Below are 18123 nucleotides of genomic sequence, written 5' to 3'. Positions count from 1 at the left end.
GTCTGACCAGGGCTTTGCTTAACCCCAAAGCATCCCACCAGCAATGTTTAGATAGATTTGCCTTTTGGGACCTGAAAGATAGTCTGCTGAGCATGCTTGGTTTATAACTTGTAGAGTGTCTCATACATATGTGCTTCTGCTCCTTCTCAGCCCTAAAACCATAAGCATCTGGAAGTTAGGAAAATGCCATTTAGTATCAAGCTTATGCACAAACATAGTATTGTTTGTGTGAATAAGACAGATCATGAGTCAAAAGATAAATTCAAAGCCCAGTGATCTCAAGAGAGCTTACTGATAGCTTTTGGATCAGACAGAAGCAAAAGTGAAGAATCAGGAATCCTATTACAGAAAAATTTTGTGCCATATTTTGTCTTCTAATGGGTACTGAAACAAAGGCAAGGAAATTTACAAATACAGAAACGTTAGTCAAGCTGTCCTTTACTTAGAAAGCTTAAGTTTTCTCTGTCAACATCATTCCTTTCTGAATTAACCTTTAAAATGCAACTTTTTTTCCCAAGAGAAGAGATTCAGTTGGAGCTTGAGTTCACATACTGCATTTCACAGAAAAGTGGGCCTCCATGATGTTCTTGTACATCAGCAGTGCCAACAGATCTTCAGACCAGTGTGACACATCAGGAGATTGACACGTAAGGATGAATACTTGTCAAATGAGCAGGTTATTACAAAATGAAAGTACGTAATTTCACCATAAGATTTATCTCGAGACTGTTTATTTTGGGAACAAGCTGAAGTGGTTGACCAATACCTTTTTTTTAGTACAAGTGTTGCTGCTACCCTTCAGGATTGAGAAATTGATGCGCACGCTATTCTTCCCCCTCAGTGGTGATGGGACAAGACTTGCGTGGAAGAAAGGGAAGAAACAGATACAGTTGGAAAAAAAGGTGAAAGGGGTTACAGACCTGCTTCCAGCCTTCATGTATTTGCTGTGGTACTTTCCCTTTTAAACAAAGCTGTCCTGGCCCTGTATAGGTCTGTGTACTTTAGAGGCACTCCCTGCCTGGACTTTTTCTTGTGTACTGCCCACTGGCACTGCCAGGGAGCCAGCAGAAGGGGATTCTGGCTGGGCTGCACATCACGTCACATTGAGACAGTATTATGAGCCCTTTCCTGACAAAATGTGGAAATTAATTGTTCAAAACCATCATTAGGACTGAGTTCCACACCTCCTTACTCTAATTCCTCTACATACAACCGTCTAGATCAGTGTTTGAAACTTCCCCTTGGTCTGAACTATCTTCATGTCTCTGTATCTTACTAAAGCAGACCCCTGACAGAACCATTTCCCAGACACCCTGTCAGCACCAGCTGCGCTGCCCTGGGGACTTGAGGTGCACCTAACTGTTCGGCATCTTATTTTCTGAATTGGACTTTCCAGAGGACACTGTGGTGCAACCGGACAGCTGTAACTCTGTGTTAAGGATGTTTCAGGGCAGTTAGTACAATGAATGATGAAGGTCCCTTTCCCAAAGCTCTTCCGTAGATCAGTATCTGTCCCTCCTGTACATCAATATCTAAACAGCCTGATCACTCCCCTCACCAAGAGGACTGAATGTATGCCTAGGTCATGCTGGTTCAAATACTTCTCATGTATGCTATGGACAGCTCTTGGGAATGTATTAAAGCCTGGACACGCAGGGGGAAAAAGCTATAGGAAATATACATTGTTTCATGCCCAAGAGTCTATTCTATGTTGTGTTTCCTATCGGGAGAACTGTAGTTTAATTTTGTCCTCTTCCAAAGTTAGCCTCCTTCCACGGATTGTGGTGTACCAGGTTTCTGGTAGATCTCTTTCCCATGTAATTGTTGGGAAATCACATCAGATGTCATTTTGTAAAGAACAGCGTCAGCAAGGACAAATGCCATTGTTTTAAATATACATTGCAGATGTTGAAAGTAATTAGTAAAAACATGACCATGGAGTTAACTGAAAAATCTTCAAGGCTAGTGATGGGAAACATGCTACATTTCTCCAGTGTCCCAGGAAATTAGAGTTCCTGAGAACATGTCAGAGGTTTGGGACACCTCCTCTTATTATAAGAGTGATTAATTCTGAGCAGCGCTGTCCCTGTTCTCAACAAGATATGTGTGAGACAAACCTTGTCATTAAGAATAGCCTGTATGTGTTTTGTCAGGCCCGATTCCCTTCTTAAAAGTGAAGTTGGCTTCCAGTAATACAAAAAAATGGAAGAGCAAAGGAGAAAATGTTCACTTTTACTTAGAAATGTTACCTCGGGAATAACTTTCATTTTGCACTAGGGTTTCATTCTTAGCAGTATGAGCAGGAAACATCCCTGTGAAACAGAAAAATAGATAAGGAAATGAAGCCATCAGCAAATAAATTCCACCAGTTCTTCAGATGTTTGGAAGTACTTTAAAGGATGGCTGTTACTGCTGAAAGGATGTGAAATGTCTCTTATTCCAGAGAACGTTTTTAGGTAAAATATTGTTTCTTCGTTGCCATAATTAGCATCTTGAAGAGGTAGGCTTGTGTGTGCTTATAAACACAAAAGTAACAATTCTATTCCTCTGAGACTAGTATAATTCAAGCACAATCTTCATTTCCTGTAGCGCAATACTAAAAATGTATTTCTCTTTTTTGTAGCAAGGAAAAATATTTATCTGCTGCTGATTTTCTTCTAGGTTATTAAATAACTTGCAAATTAGCTTCTGTCAATAATTTCTGGTACATCTACAGATACTGGCTTAATGTTTGTATACTGCCAGTGCTCCAGCTCTGCACTGCACACTTTAAAGAGGCTCAGAAGTGAGAACAACTTTCAGGTGACCTGAGATTTCCAATTCCCAGTGCAGCATGTCTGCAAACACACAGGTGAAAACAGAAAAGGTTGAGATGTTAGAATAGTGTACCCCATTAGTTATTCGACAGATAACTAACTACTCAGAATAGCATTTTGATCAAATCACTGATTTACCAAACACTAACAGAAAATTGGAAGTTCCCTGTCACAAGTATGTGTCTCTACACCCAAATACTTCAAATTAGCCCAAGGAATATCTAAGTTACAGTATCTGACACCCACTGTAGCTATGTTCTAAGTACTTTCCCTTTTTTTCTGCTAATGCCTTGAAAGAGGATGTCAGTGACAGAATGCAACTGTTATGTATTTGTTCCTAATGGCTCTGGAAGCATGGACTGTAATTTAACAAAGTATACACAGATATTCTGAGTCTCAAACACAAACTTAAATCTCATGGAAATGAGAAGGATTTATGAATATGCTTAGGAATAAGTAGTTAAATCAGGACTTGAGTAATTTTATCTCCAGGGGAGACTGAGAGAGTTCAGGATGGTCAGTTTCTTATGGTAGTCAGTCAATATCTGCATGAATTGCCCTTATAACATAAAACACATAACAACAGCACAGCCATTGCAGCAATGCACATAATTTTAGGCTGAAATCCCAAGTATTCAGCTATGTGAGGAGAAGACACAATTGAAAGGAAATAAAGCTAAAAGGGATCTTATAATTGAAAAGAAACCATTTTATTACATCTAAGCAGCATATCTTCTAATTTGTTTTAATTTAACACAAATCATAACAAGGAACATGGGTCTGTTTTATCTATCAAAACACAATCCAGTCTTCAGTTATATGGTGGCATTTGCTTTATTACAATCAGTATCATACCATTTTCTATGCTAAAAAGCAGAACAAAAGATACTTTTTTTTTTTTTCTGAATGTATGAGGAATTTCTAACTTGCTAAGACGTGACTCCACACAAAGTTAAGATTTGAATTCAAGGAAGGACTCTGTGCTTTTGATAATATAAACCTAGATATACCAGGAACTTGTATAAAAGGCATTTGAGATTCCAAGGGAAGAATAAAACAAAATTCATTCAGAAATAATAATTATGGGAACGAGTGATTGATTCACAGTCAGACTGCCATCGACTGCATTAGCATTTCTAGACTAACTAACAATTTGGAGGGAATAATGTTCTTTAATACAAGGATTTCTTCTATTTGCACCTCTGCTAATACCAGTGTGAGAAATTACAAACATGCAGAATGTGTTTTGTGGTCATGCATTATCTGTAGGTTTCTCCCATGCAGCATTTCTCAATTACTTGCACCTAATAGTTCCAGTTCTGCTGCTCAGGGGTCTTGCACGCTGCAGTTTCATAACAAGTCTCATAACAGGTTTCAAAAGTGACAAAAATATATTTTCACAAAGTGCGTAATTACACTGTAGAACTCATTGTCACAGGATGCTCTTAATGCCAAAAGCTGAGATGGGTTCAAAAAGCAGCAAGAAAAATTCATGGAAGAGAAAACCATCAAGATAAAGCTTTTGGCTCAGGAAGTTGCTGAGCTCCAGATTGCCGGAAGCTGGGAGGATATACAGCCCCAGGACTACTTTTATCTTTTCCGAAGCATCTGCTACTGGGCACTGCAGAGGTAGGGCACTGACTACAGCTGATCTTTCCTTTCACCCAAAGTGCCCCTCACGTTACATGCTAGCACAACTGGATGGTTTGGGGAGGACTGCGACTTCCCTGAACACTTTGTACAACAGTTGGTCAGCATCAGATTCACCAATGACTTGGGGAAATGATTTATATGCCTTGGTATTGAGGCATTTTAAATGGCTTGAGAATTTTTCACCCCTAGCAGTAAATCCTGCAAAATGAAAGGAGTGACAATCATGGGAAAGCACTAATTTCCGCTAGACTTTGTGTTTGTGCCAGTCTGTAATCTGGCATTGTCCGCGCTAATCTCTTCTAGTTTATTCAGGTGCTAAATATTTATTTGTAGTGCCTATTTATGTGTGTGAAATACTTCATGCATCACAGTGTTCACATTTAGTGAAAGAACAAAAATTGCCACCGTTGTTCCATTGGTGATAGTACAAAACACCTATAGTGATATCCATGAAATAATCTAACAGAAGACTTTGTTTTCTAAAGAAGGCTGAAATGCCATCCTTTAACTTCTCCAAGAAGGCAGTGCGCAACAGTACTTTGTGTAATAACATTACACGTTGTCCTAGGAAACGGAACCTGGTTGCGCTTTCACTGGCTTTTATCTTGTTCTTACACAGATCACATCAATGCTTAATTGATGATACGAGCACAATGTGAATTAGCAAATAATGCCAGTCTGCCTTCTGTAGCATTTGTTTCACTTCCACATTTTCCTGTTGTGAACTGCAACCCTGTTTGCTTAATGGATGGAAATGCAAACAAAACAGAACTGTGCTTCTTGGTATTCAAAACTGCAAGGCAAAAGATTTGCTGGTAGACCACACATACAAACTCTGCCCTCTGCAACATGTTTGGATGGATTGCAAAATATTTTCTCAATCCCGTCCCTGCAGCTACTAGGTGGGAATGAGCCTTTCCCAAACTTCTGCTGATGTTTTAATTTTGCCAGTGTTGTATTGAATGCTTGAGCTATGTAACCCTGTTTCACTGTTTGAAAATGATCTGGTTCTGTAATCTGACTGCAGGTATCATTTGCACTCCAGGTTTATATGTGCTGGAGACCTTGATACCTCAGAGAAGTTGCCTGCAGTAATCCTACTTACCCTCTCCGTGATGATAACAACCAAGGCAAAATGGCTCTCACTTAAACAGAAGGAAATGCAGTGATCGAAGAGAAAATAACAACAGGGTAGGTAAAACTAACATATTTCTTATAATGTTTTGGGAAGAAATTGCTTCACTTGTGGAAGCACATTTGCAAACCAAGCAAGCTTTCATTACATGGTTAATTACAATCAAATACCGCAAAGTTTAAGCTCGATTTCCCACTGGCTATCATACCTATCATACCAAAAGCTTTCCCACCGTAAGGACTACCACTAAAACCTGCTGCAGACGGAGGCAATCTGAAAGCCCAAAGGTATTTGTGGAGGAACTAGGAGCCAAACAATTTGACAAGGGGATATTTTAAGCAAAATGGGCTCTGTGTTTCACTCTTTGACTCATGTATAGCTCCAGAGTGAGGCAGTTTTGAAGACAGAAGCCAAAACGTTATGTTTGCAGGATGTGAAGTTAGTGTCGCGAGACAGACTTGTACGATTTCAGTTCTTACTGCTCTTACACGGGCTATCATCTCCTGCGACTGGAGTGTAGCGACCTCTGAGAGGAGTAACGCTGGCAGTGTGGCTCTGAGATGAGCGTTTGTGTGTTCCTCTGGGAAGCCAGCGGGGTTAGGAGCTGCTCCTGTTGGAGCGGGCCTCTCATGGATCAGAGCGAGGGCAGAGGCAGCACCCACTACCGCTCATCAGTGTCTCAGAGCAGAGTCCCCAGAAGACCCTCGGGTGCCGCAGCCCAACGGCGCTGCTGTGCGCTACGGGAACGGGCAGGGCGGCGCAGCCCCGAGTGCTGGGGGAGAAGGACCGGGGGTTGCCTGGGAGAGCTCTGGGAAATGGGGGTCTACTAGGCTCCATGCTGATATTTTTAATTTTACTTTTAACTATTAAACAATAATTAATTGAGGGCGGGAGGGCAGCCCGAGCACGGGACAGCCGCTACCGGCCCGGGGAGCCCGCTGAGGCCCCGCACAGCCCCCCGGAGGAGCGCGGCCCGTCAGGCAGGGAGGCGCTCTAGCCCGCCTCTCGCTCGTCCCGCGGCCGCGCCTCGCTGCCACCCCGGGAGGGGCGCGGACCATAGAGCGGCGCGGGAGGTAGGCAGGCGCTCTGCCGCGGGGGCCTGTGGGATGCTGGAGGACCGCGCGGGTGGAGGTGGCTGATCGCGGCCTGGCAGCCCGGCACCGGCGGAGGTGAGCGGCGGGGGCCGGGGGGCGCCTCCGCTCCGGTGCCTGCTCCCGCGGCCCCGCGGCGGACGACGGAGCGGACGGGCCCGGCCTGCAGCCGCCGATAGGGCGGGGGGGAGGCCCTAGGCCGGCCCCGGGGCCCCGCCGCGCACGGTCCGGGCAGAGCCGGCCTGCCTCGGGGGGGCCGGGCCCGGCCCCTCAGCGCCGTGCTGAGGCACAGCGCAGGCTGCGCGGGGCCCCCTGAGCCTGCCCCGGCAGCTGGGCACGGTGCTTCGTGTTCTATCGGTCTGGGTTAGTGCTGGCGTGAGGAGAGGGACGGCGGGGTGCTGGGGGCCTCGCTGGGAAGTGACCTGCAGTGCTGGCTTATCGCTGTTTCTTGTGCATTGCCAAAAAGGAAGAGTTCCTTTTTTTTTTTTTTTTTTGGTATTAAAAGCAAAAGTGTCGGAATGAATATCTGTGCACAATTATAGTTAAGCTTTGTGGGTGTGAGGCAGAGCTGCCTGTGTCCTGCTGAGTGATCGTGGCTAATACATTTAGCTTGTTCACACAGAAAGCCTTCTGGCTTACAGGACTGTGTTACGGTATTTTCCTCTGATACACTAATGCTGGGGAAGCACTGTCAAAAGATGCTTGTGTAGAAAGCACACAATTGCTAAAACCAATCATTAATGTGAGCAGTATCACTGTCTCCGTGGTGCTTCTTAAGGGACCGAATTAATTGAAATAACAATAAGAAAGTGAATTGTCAAGGGTAATATGTTAACATTGAAGTGGACCCCTAAATAAAATATTTGCAGCTCTAGATTCATGTGTTGCTTTTTTTAAGACCAGAGCTATTGCAATGTTCTTTCCTCCTATTTGCTTAATCCTTGCCTCAGTTTGCTGGGGGTATGCATGCTGTGAAGTCACAGCAGTGTACCAGACTGCATTTTCAATGTGAAAGATGCTACACTGGTTGTTTTAACATCAAGCGGACTTCTAAAGACATAGAAATGTTACTAGTTTTGCTGAACAGTGCTGCATTCCTAATAACAAAGGTAACAGTATTGTGTGTCATTGATTCAAACATTATCAAAAATAAAAGTCTGTAGAACTTCTGAACACTGAATCTGGATTGACAGACAAAGCAGTGACATACACTTGAGTTGGTCTACCTGCAAGTGCTATAGTTGGGTTTTTGGTTGTTTATCCATATGCTGTTACATTCTGGACTCTGTGGTTGGTGAAGTGATACAGTCATTTTCCTGAGTAAGGGCAGAGCAGAATGTAATTAAATTGCCTCTGTGTAAAAGAGGATTGATTCCCTGGGTAGTAACTGTTTCGAAGGAGGAAAAAGGCATTGTCCGGGGTTGTTGGCAGAGAGGGAGTGAGCACTTCTCATTCCAGCTTCTGAGAGGGGGTTTTCAGTCACAGAGGTGAGGATGTGCTGCAAACAAAGTATGGTGGAACTGCTGCACCCACAGTTGTTTGATAGAATTGGGTGATTCATGCAAGATTGGTAACATAAGCGACAAAAAAGTTAACTGCTTTGTATTTGAATACCCCTGTTTCCAGTTTAGAATGCAGTGAGAAAATTTTTAACTTTTGCGTAACTTTTCTTTCTACGTAAGACACTTGGAGAAGTTTGAGATCCTTTATTTATTTTAAATGTGTCTCAGTACTCGGCTGTGCCATTTCTTTTGTGGGCTTTTGTGATAAGAGAGAAACCAGCCTGTGATATTTTATTGAGATATTCTTGTTATTCCTCTGTCTGCTTTAAGTCTGAAAATGTGGCTTCAGAAAGCTGGCGTTGTTGAAGCTCTTTTCAGCACTCAGAAACCTACTGAAGTTGTTACTGCTTTCTGTGGTTCAGTATTAGGTTATTTTACACTTTCTTTTAAAAGGGAATCAAAGTTATATAATCTCAGATGAAAAGCAAGTTGACTCATTAGATGAATCAGAAAGGCTGTTCTGATTGTGGAGATGGTTAAGGTCACTGCAGAGCGATTACTTTCAAATGTTGTTAAATGTCCTTATATGGAAGCACTCCTTGTATGGTTTTCATAGCATTTTCTTTGTGCTCCCTACTGTTAAGAAACTCCCAGACTGCCTGTTCCTAAGAGTTTACTTCTTGCATCCTGACAGGAACAAAGGAAATGACCCATTTTCCTTCCCCTTTCTTTCTCTCTCGCTGGAATGTATTTTCCTAGCAGAAGACGGTAGGAAGGCATGACCTGGGCCTCTGTACTTGTAGGGAGGCAACTGCAGCTGGACTTGGTGGTCCGCTGCTTGCCCTTACTGTTGACCAGCACAGCATTTAGGATAAGAACTCATTGATCTCCAAACTGAAATGTCACTGTGATATCTGTTGTTTAAAATGTTAAATGTTAAAATGTAGTTTAAAAATTGAATTTGTTAAACATTCTTATACTCCAGCTTGGCTGTCCTTTTTTTTTTTTTTCTGCTAGAGCAAAATGGGACCTACGAGTACTTACAAATAAAGTTTCACTGCTGATGAATTTGTTAATAAAATTTATCTTATCTTTGCATTTCTTTTTGAAATACTTTGTATACGTTGCTTTGTTCTTCTTGTAACAGTTGGGATAGTCCTTTGAAAATCTAAAGAAAGGAGAACAGCGGTGACTTGTTTTCCCTTAATCATTATTTTTTAGTTATGGAGAATTGATGGAATATCAACCATCACAATTTATCAGATGTGCAACTATCTGGATCGTTGTCAGACACTCAACTTCACATGTTATTTTAATGCTTGACTGAGTTGTGTGCAGACAGATTTCAGCAGTCATTGATGCATTGTGCAGTCTGATCCATTAGAAGTTAGAACGTGTAAGTGACGCTGTAAGTGCTGCAGGTATTTCAAGCTGCAAGAAGATGTAACATACAGTGTTTAATGGCTGATTCTAAGGTTTGGATTTGTAATGATACAATAAGGCTTCAGAAAGACAGCTCATGGTTTTCCAGGGAAGTTGCTTGATTGAATAATTTTCTAGAAAACCTCATGAGGGCAGTATTATGAATTAGAAAATATGTTGAGGCTGAAGGATTGAGGAGTCGTTTGAACCTCAGTGCCTCGTTTAAGCATTGTGGAATAGCTTTTTTTATTTTTTTATTTTTCCAAGAATGATAGGTACTTATGACAGTTGAATTTTTGTTCAGCTTGAACTATCCTAGCCCTTTGGATAGAAAAAAATATGCCTAGAAAGGTAGAAAGAATAAGAAGATATGAAAAAAGACTTTTTTGAAGCTAATTCTCTGATTACAGAGACAGCATTTCACTTTTAGTTTTGTTGATTGATGTTCAGTGCAAGCATTAATCACAAGGAAATAGACCTTCTAACCTAATTTACTAGTCAGGAAAAGTGTCCTGTGCAACAGATTACGATCTCCCAGAAGACTCTGGAGGTTCATAACATGACACGAATTCATTCCAAATCCTTTGTTGGTAAAACCAGCAGCACGCAGGTGTCACGTTGCATTTGTAGGATAGGACCTAAACTGAAAATTGCTCCAATTGTCTTAAACTAATAAGTACATCATCTTTACTTTAAGCTATCTTTAATAATAGAACCATATAAAAGAGGATGTGAAAACCTTTGAAGGGAACTTGTTAATTCCTAGTTTTACAGATTTTTTTTTTTATTCAAGTTATTTTATAGGTATTTAAAAAACACCTGTAAATTTAATTTCCAAAAGTCCTGTATGTTCATCAAACTGCAGTATCTTAAAATTAGGAGTTGATGAAAGATGATTGTAAATGCCTCTTCATTTTGTACTTCAAATGATTACAGAGTACTTTGTGAAAGATTACATAGATACAATGAAGAATAGGAATTCTATTTGCAACTGTTGGCCAGAGTGATGCGAGGTGAATGTAGCTTGTCTGGTGGGATCTGGGAAAGGGCAGTGCCTCGGTAATACAGGTGCCTGGGGCAGTTTTAAGATTAAATCATTCTTGTAGGTGACTGAGTTTAGGTTATAACTATTTATTCCATTAATAATATTTATGCAAGTAAGGGTAATAGCTCATTTCATAGCTTAGGCTGTTATGTTAGGCCTATGGTTGGTAGTTTGTGGGAAAATTGATCATTTGGGAAAGCAAAGGTTCATGTGGGTTCAATTTTCAAGTATATTTATTACCTGACTTCTCTGTTTTGACTACTTCCAAAAGTGCCGGTTGCAGGAAGGCTACTTTATGATGTTGATAATTGCTTTCAAAAAGGCAGACTGAGTCCATCAACTCATTGGTCTTTCCCTTACTACATAATTAGGCCACGTTTGTAACAGTGGTGCAGTTTGTTAGTGATACGAGGGAGCCTCAGATGGCTTTTTTTTTTTTTTCAAAGGTTAAGAAAACATATTTAAGTCTTCTAAGAATGAAGGAAAACAGGCAGCTGGCGAGGGGTGGAAGGGAGGAGACTGAGGCCCCTGTACCCAGGGGCAAGCAGCAGCTACAAGTGCCAAAGCTGGCATTGGAAGGAGCTGCTTTGTTCAGAGCTCATGTAGTACTAGATAGGGGGTGGTTCAACCACAAGGCACAAAGCCCACAGGAAACAGGCTTCGTAAGTTGCTTGTGGAATGATTTCTTGTACATCTAGCATTTTGGGAGATGACAGATGAATTTTGAAGCCAGGTGTTTCAAATGCAGTTGTCAATTTTGACTCTTTCTAATCATGTATCTTGAGTTAATGCTGCAATGGATGTGACTATACTGTCAGTTTAAAACTGAAGTTGTCAGAGAATTTGCCATACATATCTAAATCTGAGTTGCTCCCCTCCTTCCTTTTACCATCGGCAGCTGCCCTGGGTGGCTCCTTTGCTTCCATTGCTGTGAGCAAACCAGCCAGGTCTGCCCATGTCAACACTCGGTGACAACTTGGGAACTTCTCTGAGCCTTTTGAATTATGTTACTGATTTTTTGGACAGAGGCGGCAACAGTGGATTCCAAATGTGGAAACAAAACTTGGACAAAGCAATGAGTTGTATCTGTCAATGAAGCTGTGACTGCATTTAGGGATCTGCATCACAGGTTGGCCGCAGGCCTGCATGAGCCTTTACGTCATGGTTAAAGAAAAATAAACTGTTTTTTCAAAGCTATTCTTAAGGGGTGTTTGAGGCTGTTTTGAGGAACGCCTGATTAGAGGCGGTCAGAAGGTGATTATGATCAAGACCTCCTGTTTTCCTAGTGGTGGATGTCTTAGGCTTTCCTGAGCAAGCAAATGAACTGGGAATATGGAGAAAGTAGTTGGAGGAGGGAAAAAAAAAATTCCTTGCTTACATGGTGGCAGGTGTCTACACAACTGGCAAGATTTGAAATGCCTGCTTCAGGGCGAATTAAACGTGTGTGAGCTGAAGACATGCTTTCTTTAAAACTCCAGGTAGCAATTTTGCTAACTTTGACTCTTCCTTTAGTCCAAAGCCTGGTATTTCTGTACGAGGGTTTGACTGTCAAGCGGCTGTTGTCAGAACCCGTACCATATCCTGCTAGAACGACTGCTGCTGCCCAACAGGAAAGCATTTATGTCTGAACACACAGGTGCCTGCATAGGTCACTTCCCTGCTTTCCAGGCCAAGAGCTGTGTTGTCAACAAACCAAGCTGTGAAGTGCTCCTTCCACTTCTTCATTTCCTGTCAGTGTTCTCTGGCTACTCTAAATCAAAGGGCCTCACTATTGCCGTGATAACTAATCTATAGCACAACTAACCGCCTCGGCCTCGAGTAAAAAAGATAAAGGCTTGCCAAAACCCAGCCTTTCTTGATGTCTGAAACTAAAGTACAAATACCTTTGGTGGCCCTTCAAGTCAGGGTGAATTTGCATGTCCAGTGTGGATTAGCCAAATGCCAGGGTTCTCCAGTGTTTGGTTAAAGTTTAGAGAAATAAATTTGAAGTGACTGAAAGTAATGTTATAACCTTCACCTGGAAAGCCAATAGGTGTCCTGTTCTCTGGAGCATTTTTATACGTGATTGCAGTTTTCAAATGTTACTTTTTGGACAACAGTTCCGTTAAGCTATTTGTAAACCAAAGCAACTTTAAGGAAAAATATAATTCATTTGTAGAAAGGGTGAAAATGAAAGGAAAAAGAACGTTCTTGTGCTATTCTGCATAGAGGGTTGGGAGCAGAATATTTGAATTAAGTTTTATTAGCTTCACCACAGTAAACTTACAAACAAACCAAACATCCGTAGGATGAATGCATATTCAGCATTAGCTTTTAGTAGATGGTTTTCCTTTAAAGACAGAATGGATGAAAGATCCTTAAGGATACTGAATTTTAATATTTTGAGTTTTTGAGGAGACTTTTTGCTCTTAAAAAAACAAGTATTTAAATGAAGTGTTCTGTTTTTGATAATCCTGCGTAGTTTCTTTTGTCTGAGTAGCTTCACAGAAGCAGCCATTTTGATTATGGCTTACTTACTCTGCAGCATATCTCTCTCAGCGTAACAATTCATTCTACTGAAACAAAATGCTGTGATTATATGCAATTAATCAGTTTAAAATTAAAATAAAAGTAATCTTCAGGTCACCTAACCTGTACTCTGAATTTTATTTTCCAGTGTCTGAAACTTGGAGTGACGAAACATGTCTCAGTCAGGTGAAAAAGTAAAGGTAAAGAGATGACTGCATAGCCAAAATTCTGTGTTTTGAACCTATTCAACTTCTGAAAATACTTGTGATTTTACTGAAGTGTTAAAACAGTAAATAGATGATACCTTAATGCTTCAGATCCATTTTGTAAAAATAACTACTTAATGAAAACCATGCTTATATGTGATTCTAGTAATATGCTTTTGGATATTTGCCATGCATTCAGTGCTTGCTTGCATATTTAAAATGATGCCTTTACCTCAAGAAATTTCATTTAACAATCCTTTATTTCTAGTATTTTTGCTCATCTGAGTGGGTTTTAAAAGGATTGCTAGAAAAAACTAATTGGCTTTTAAGTGACTTCCCCTCCACCCCCATTGGACGTATGGCATTGCGTAAGAATTGTTTTCTTCCTAAGCTCATTTATGAAGAAACATTTGGTTACAGCTAGCTCGTATGTCCTTAAATCAAGTGGCTGCAGTTCTTTTTTAGGCTCATATTAAATATTCAGTCAATTTATAACAGATGGTGAAACAGACTGCCATTTTTATGGCTCAGATCTCTTATTTGATAAGTTTTTTCAGGCACATTTCTTTTTCCTGCTTTTGTGTTAGAAGTTAAGCGTTATGAAGATAGGTGAACAGGTTAAAAAGCAGAAGGTGGATGTGTGATTGTATCTTGGTTATCTCTGTGTTACTACAGTGTTCTTGTTTTTCTACACGAGTGTACGCATTATTTATTATAGGTGATAGTAGCAGCAGATAACAAATTTGAACAGACATTTTTTGCCCTCTGGCTTAAAATGTTTGTGTCGTAGTTTTTTTGTTCCTTTGTTTATTTACAGCTTTAGATTATGGAAGTATGCTCTTGCAAATTTGTGTGTGTATTTATATTTTGCCTATATATATATATATATTTACCCAACGGGAGACTTCTGCTTATGGGTAGCCCAAGGTTCTTTATCAGATTTCTAACACCGTCAGACTGCTTGGTAAATGGACCTGTTTTATGGTCTGCCTTGCTACAACAGCAAAAAAATGTTTTGTTTTCTGTTTTGCTATGTGCTCCATGTGCTCTGTGTGCTTTGCTCCTGTGCAATTTATGGTATAGGATCGCATGAACTCTGTTTCAACTTTTTTGAGGGGAAGAGGGTCTGATTTGTATTCAACTTCTCTTTGTCTTGTCAGTTTTCTGACGGAGCAGGCTATGTGGGATTTGCTAATCTGCCCAACCAGGTCCACAGGAAATCTGTGAAGAAGGGCTTTGAGTTCACACTGATGGTGGTTGGTAAGTCACGTGTTTATATATTTTTTGACTGTTAAACAAGGAGAAAAAAAAACAACACATAGACAAGTATGTGTTCCTAGGTAGCAATTTGCTGGCATACAGAATTAAAAAGCTTCAAACCTCTGTACTCTATCTAGTTAAATCTCTGTTTGGTAATGTTAAAGGGAGTATTTGTAGTGATTAAAGAAGATGACTTTGAGCCAACAGGACATTCTTGTATTCTTGACTCATCATCAGATGTTAGGGATAGTTGCTTAGTCTTTATTTGACTTCCATTTCCACACTGAAGTCATGAATGCACATCATGAATGCCTTTCTGTTGACATAGTGATGCTGTTCTTGTGTTTTCTACTGTTCTATACTGACTCATTCTGATATCATAAATAAACATTTAATTTGTCTGTTCCATGAGTGAGCACCTGTAGGAGGAGTCTTTGATGGAAGGACCTTTAGACACAAAGCCGATTTAAGTGCTGTACTTGCATAAAATCTGTTTAGTGTTATACGAATGCAAAGGGAGTACAATATACTACCTTTCATTTTGTAGTAGTAGTTACCTTGGAATTGCATGTTATTGAAAAATGAAGATGAGAAGAGATGCATAATGCTTCCTTCTTATTCTACATGCTCTGTTGTACTGTTTGGGATTACTTGGTGACAGAGCATTTAGCAATGTCTGTAAGATAAATAGGTAATTTGAGATGAGTGGAATTTTTTTATTTAATGTAGTCTGATGTTAGTTACAGACAATTTCTCCGTCTCTCAGGTTGGGTTAGTAGAATCTAAAATAACATGGCCAATTGTTCTAAACGCTGATTGCTCTGATTCCTTGTGTTAGGAAAGATAAAGTAACTTTTTGAAATTCAGATTTAGTGATTACATTTACAGGTTTAACTTTACTACTTTGATATAGGGCAAAAATTACATGACCTGAAATTATAGAATGATGGAACTTCTCAAGAGAATTTTGAGTGATTTTCTTATAATTTTTTTTTGTTTCATATTTCATAGGATGTATTTAGCCTAACCTCGAGGGTGCAAAGCTCTACTGTAAATTTGGTATTGCTTTATTTATTTGCCTTCCTAACAATGTTTCATCTTCAATTTCTAGGTTAGGAAAACCTTAAATATCACAGAAACTTCCAACAGAAAAGCTACAGGTCCTGATTTCTTAAGCTTAAACAAACAAACAAACAAAAAACAACCTTTATTTCCATGAAGTAAGCCAGCTATCTCTAGATCTATGTGGTTAAAGTGCTGTATGACTTTTCAGATTTTATTATGAAATCTGTTACAGTAAGCTTAGCATTTTCATGTAATATTTATAAACACACTAAAAGCTTGTTTTTCCTGTGTTTTAAAAACTGCTTAGCCGAACCTTTGATGTTTTTATCTCAAAGCTAGGGTGGATCCTGATGAACAAATTATTTTTCCTCTCTAATATGGGTTTGGGAAAGAGGAGGTACTTTAAAAAGCCTGGAGTAAAAGGTGTATATGCTTAATAACTTGAATTATTGTATTTACAGGTGAGTCTGGCTTGGGAAAATCCACTTTAATTAATAGTCTGTTCCTGACTGATCTTTATCCAGAACGTTATATTCCTGGAGCAGCAGGTAAATGTGGTTTTGCAGTTCCTCCAGCACATACGTCTAACCCTATGAAATTTCATGTTCTTCCAGCTAGCACTGCTTCATTCTGATGGTCTTCACCCACGAGACCCTTTCTTCACACTATCTTAATGTGTTTTAATTCTCCCAATTGCAGCCTTTTGAGATGTCACTTTCTCGTTTTAATTTCCTTTCAAAGACTCATTTTTTACTGTTTCTTCATCAATTTGTTTTGTTGTTGCTTCTTAATAAGAACACTTGTAGGTGTCAATGTACCTAAACATGGTTTTACTCTAATCCCTATTTCCTCTAATGTTTTTCACCTGTAATGTCTAAAAATCCCAATTAGAGGTGTAAATGCCTTTTGACAAAGAAGCTAGCGTGCTTCTCTGAGTATTTAATTTTGCATTTTATCATGAATAAATCTATTTTTGCGTTCTCTTTTTTTTTAACAAAGAAATGGTGTTAAATTTTGATTAACCTTTTTCTTTAAGATATTCTATGTTGCGTAGGTTACAATACAGGAATTGCATTTCCTTCTCTATTATTCTCTCCTGCAGGGCTTTCTGCAGCATTGATAGACATAATAACAATTAAAATGTTCCTTTATTTTAGAGAAAATAGAGAGAACAGTTCAAATCGAAGCTTCTACAGTAGAGATAGAGGAGCGAGGGGTGAAACTGCGTTTAACAGTAGTAGACACACCAGGATATGGAGATGCCATTAACAGCCAGGACTGGTATGTGTGTAAATACTGCTTTGCTCGGTAGTTTGTACCTTACACAAACACTTCTCAACTTTGTCTGTCCATCTGTACTTAAGTGATTCAAGGTGGTGGTCTTGGAGAACTGTGATGTACTGAAAGGAAGCAACAGGTTCATCATTCTTAACGTTAATGCAGTATTACCTTGAATTCATGTCTGAGTATCTCTATAGATTTCTTGCATTTAAGCACAATTTTCTAAGCACTCCTAGACACTCTGGATGTTCAACTTCATATTATAACTGGCAAAATCATTTAATTTGAGAGAGCTTTAAAACCAAGTTTCTCTAACTTTTTTGTTGTTGTTGCATCAAATACAGATCTAGGAAAACTGTATTACTTAATAAAACTTCCTGTTTTAATTTTCTACCCACTTTTTTAAAAAAAGGTTTTCTTAATGTTCCCTAGGCTATATAGGATTTTCCCTTTAAAATTGATGGTTTTCCTACAGTAAGGTTCTCTGTGACAGCTGCAGTTAACTCTTTGTCTCCGTAGCCTCTCTGGTTGGACAGAATTCTGCTGGAGAGAAACTTTTTCTTTGTCTTTTACTTCCTCTGTAAGGAAGATAAGTACTTTTCCCTCTTCTTTGTGTTGTACTTCTAGCAATTTAGGTAGAACTGAATTTTATTTATGATGCAGTTACTACTTATCTCTCTCTGGCCTAAATATTACTGATTGTCTTTAACGGCTGAACTAAGTGTGTGCAGATGCATTGGACAACGTACACAATTGCTTTAGTATAATGATCATGAAGAGAGAAAATGGCAAAAAAGCAATGAAGGAACCAGGCAGTTTGTAACATACGTTAGAATTAATAAGTTTGTTCACAACTCTAAGTTCCAAATCACCATACACTTTTTAAGAGAAGACTGGTTTTGTTGTAAATTTTTTTCAAATAAAATGAAATGTATTAATACACTTACTGGGAAGCCTGAATTATTCCAGTGCAACTAGAAGCTAAGATTTGAATTGCCATGTGTTTGTCTTTGAGGAAGTTCTAACAATAATTATTTTGCATAGCCTTTTATTTTTGTTGACATTTATTTTGGTGGTTGGAATACTAAGCCAAATGGTGTTACTATGTATAGAAAGGGAGTGTTAAGTTAACAGTGGTA

At 39.7% G+C, this 18123-nt stretch overlaps 1 protein-coding gene across 6 annotated transcripts in view; it reads left to right on the top strand.

The window, feature by feature from the left end:
• The first annotated feature begins 5329 nt into the window (after positions 1-5329).
• LOC310883350 (septin-2) overlaps positions 5330-18123 on the top strand; it is a 39988-nt gene continuing 27194 nt past the window's right edge. For 2 of the 6 annotated variants that reach the window (XM_083803510.1, XM_083803506.1), the window contains exons 1-5: positions 6372-6773; positions 13321-13372; positions 14539-14638; positions 16165-16251; positions 16861-16984. In XM_083803510.1, the coding sequence (XP_083659636.1) occupies positions 13346-13372; positions 14539-14638; positions 16165-16251; positions 16861-16984 (338 nt within the window). In that variant the 5' untranslated portion in view covers positions 6372-6773; positions 13321-13345. Of the gene's footprint in view, positions 5372-5408; positions 5661-6341; positions 6774-13320; positions 13373-14538; positions 14639-16164; positions 16252-16860; positions 16985-18123 lie in introns of those variants that run through there. The other 4 variants (XM_083803508.1, XM_083803509.1, XM_083803507.1 and 1 more) reach the window with 4 other exon arrangements.

Source organism: Anser anser (assembly GCF_964211835.1).
Source record: "Anser anser genome assembly, chromosome: 18".
NCBI classification, from domain to species: Eukaryota; Metazoa; Chordata; class Aves; order Anseriformes; family Anatidae; genus Anser; species Anser anser.
Note: the sequence above shows the minus strand (reverse complement) of the source record. Positions and strands in the feature narration are given on the sequence as shown.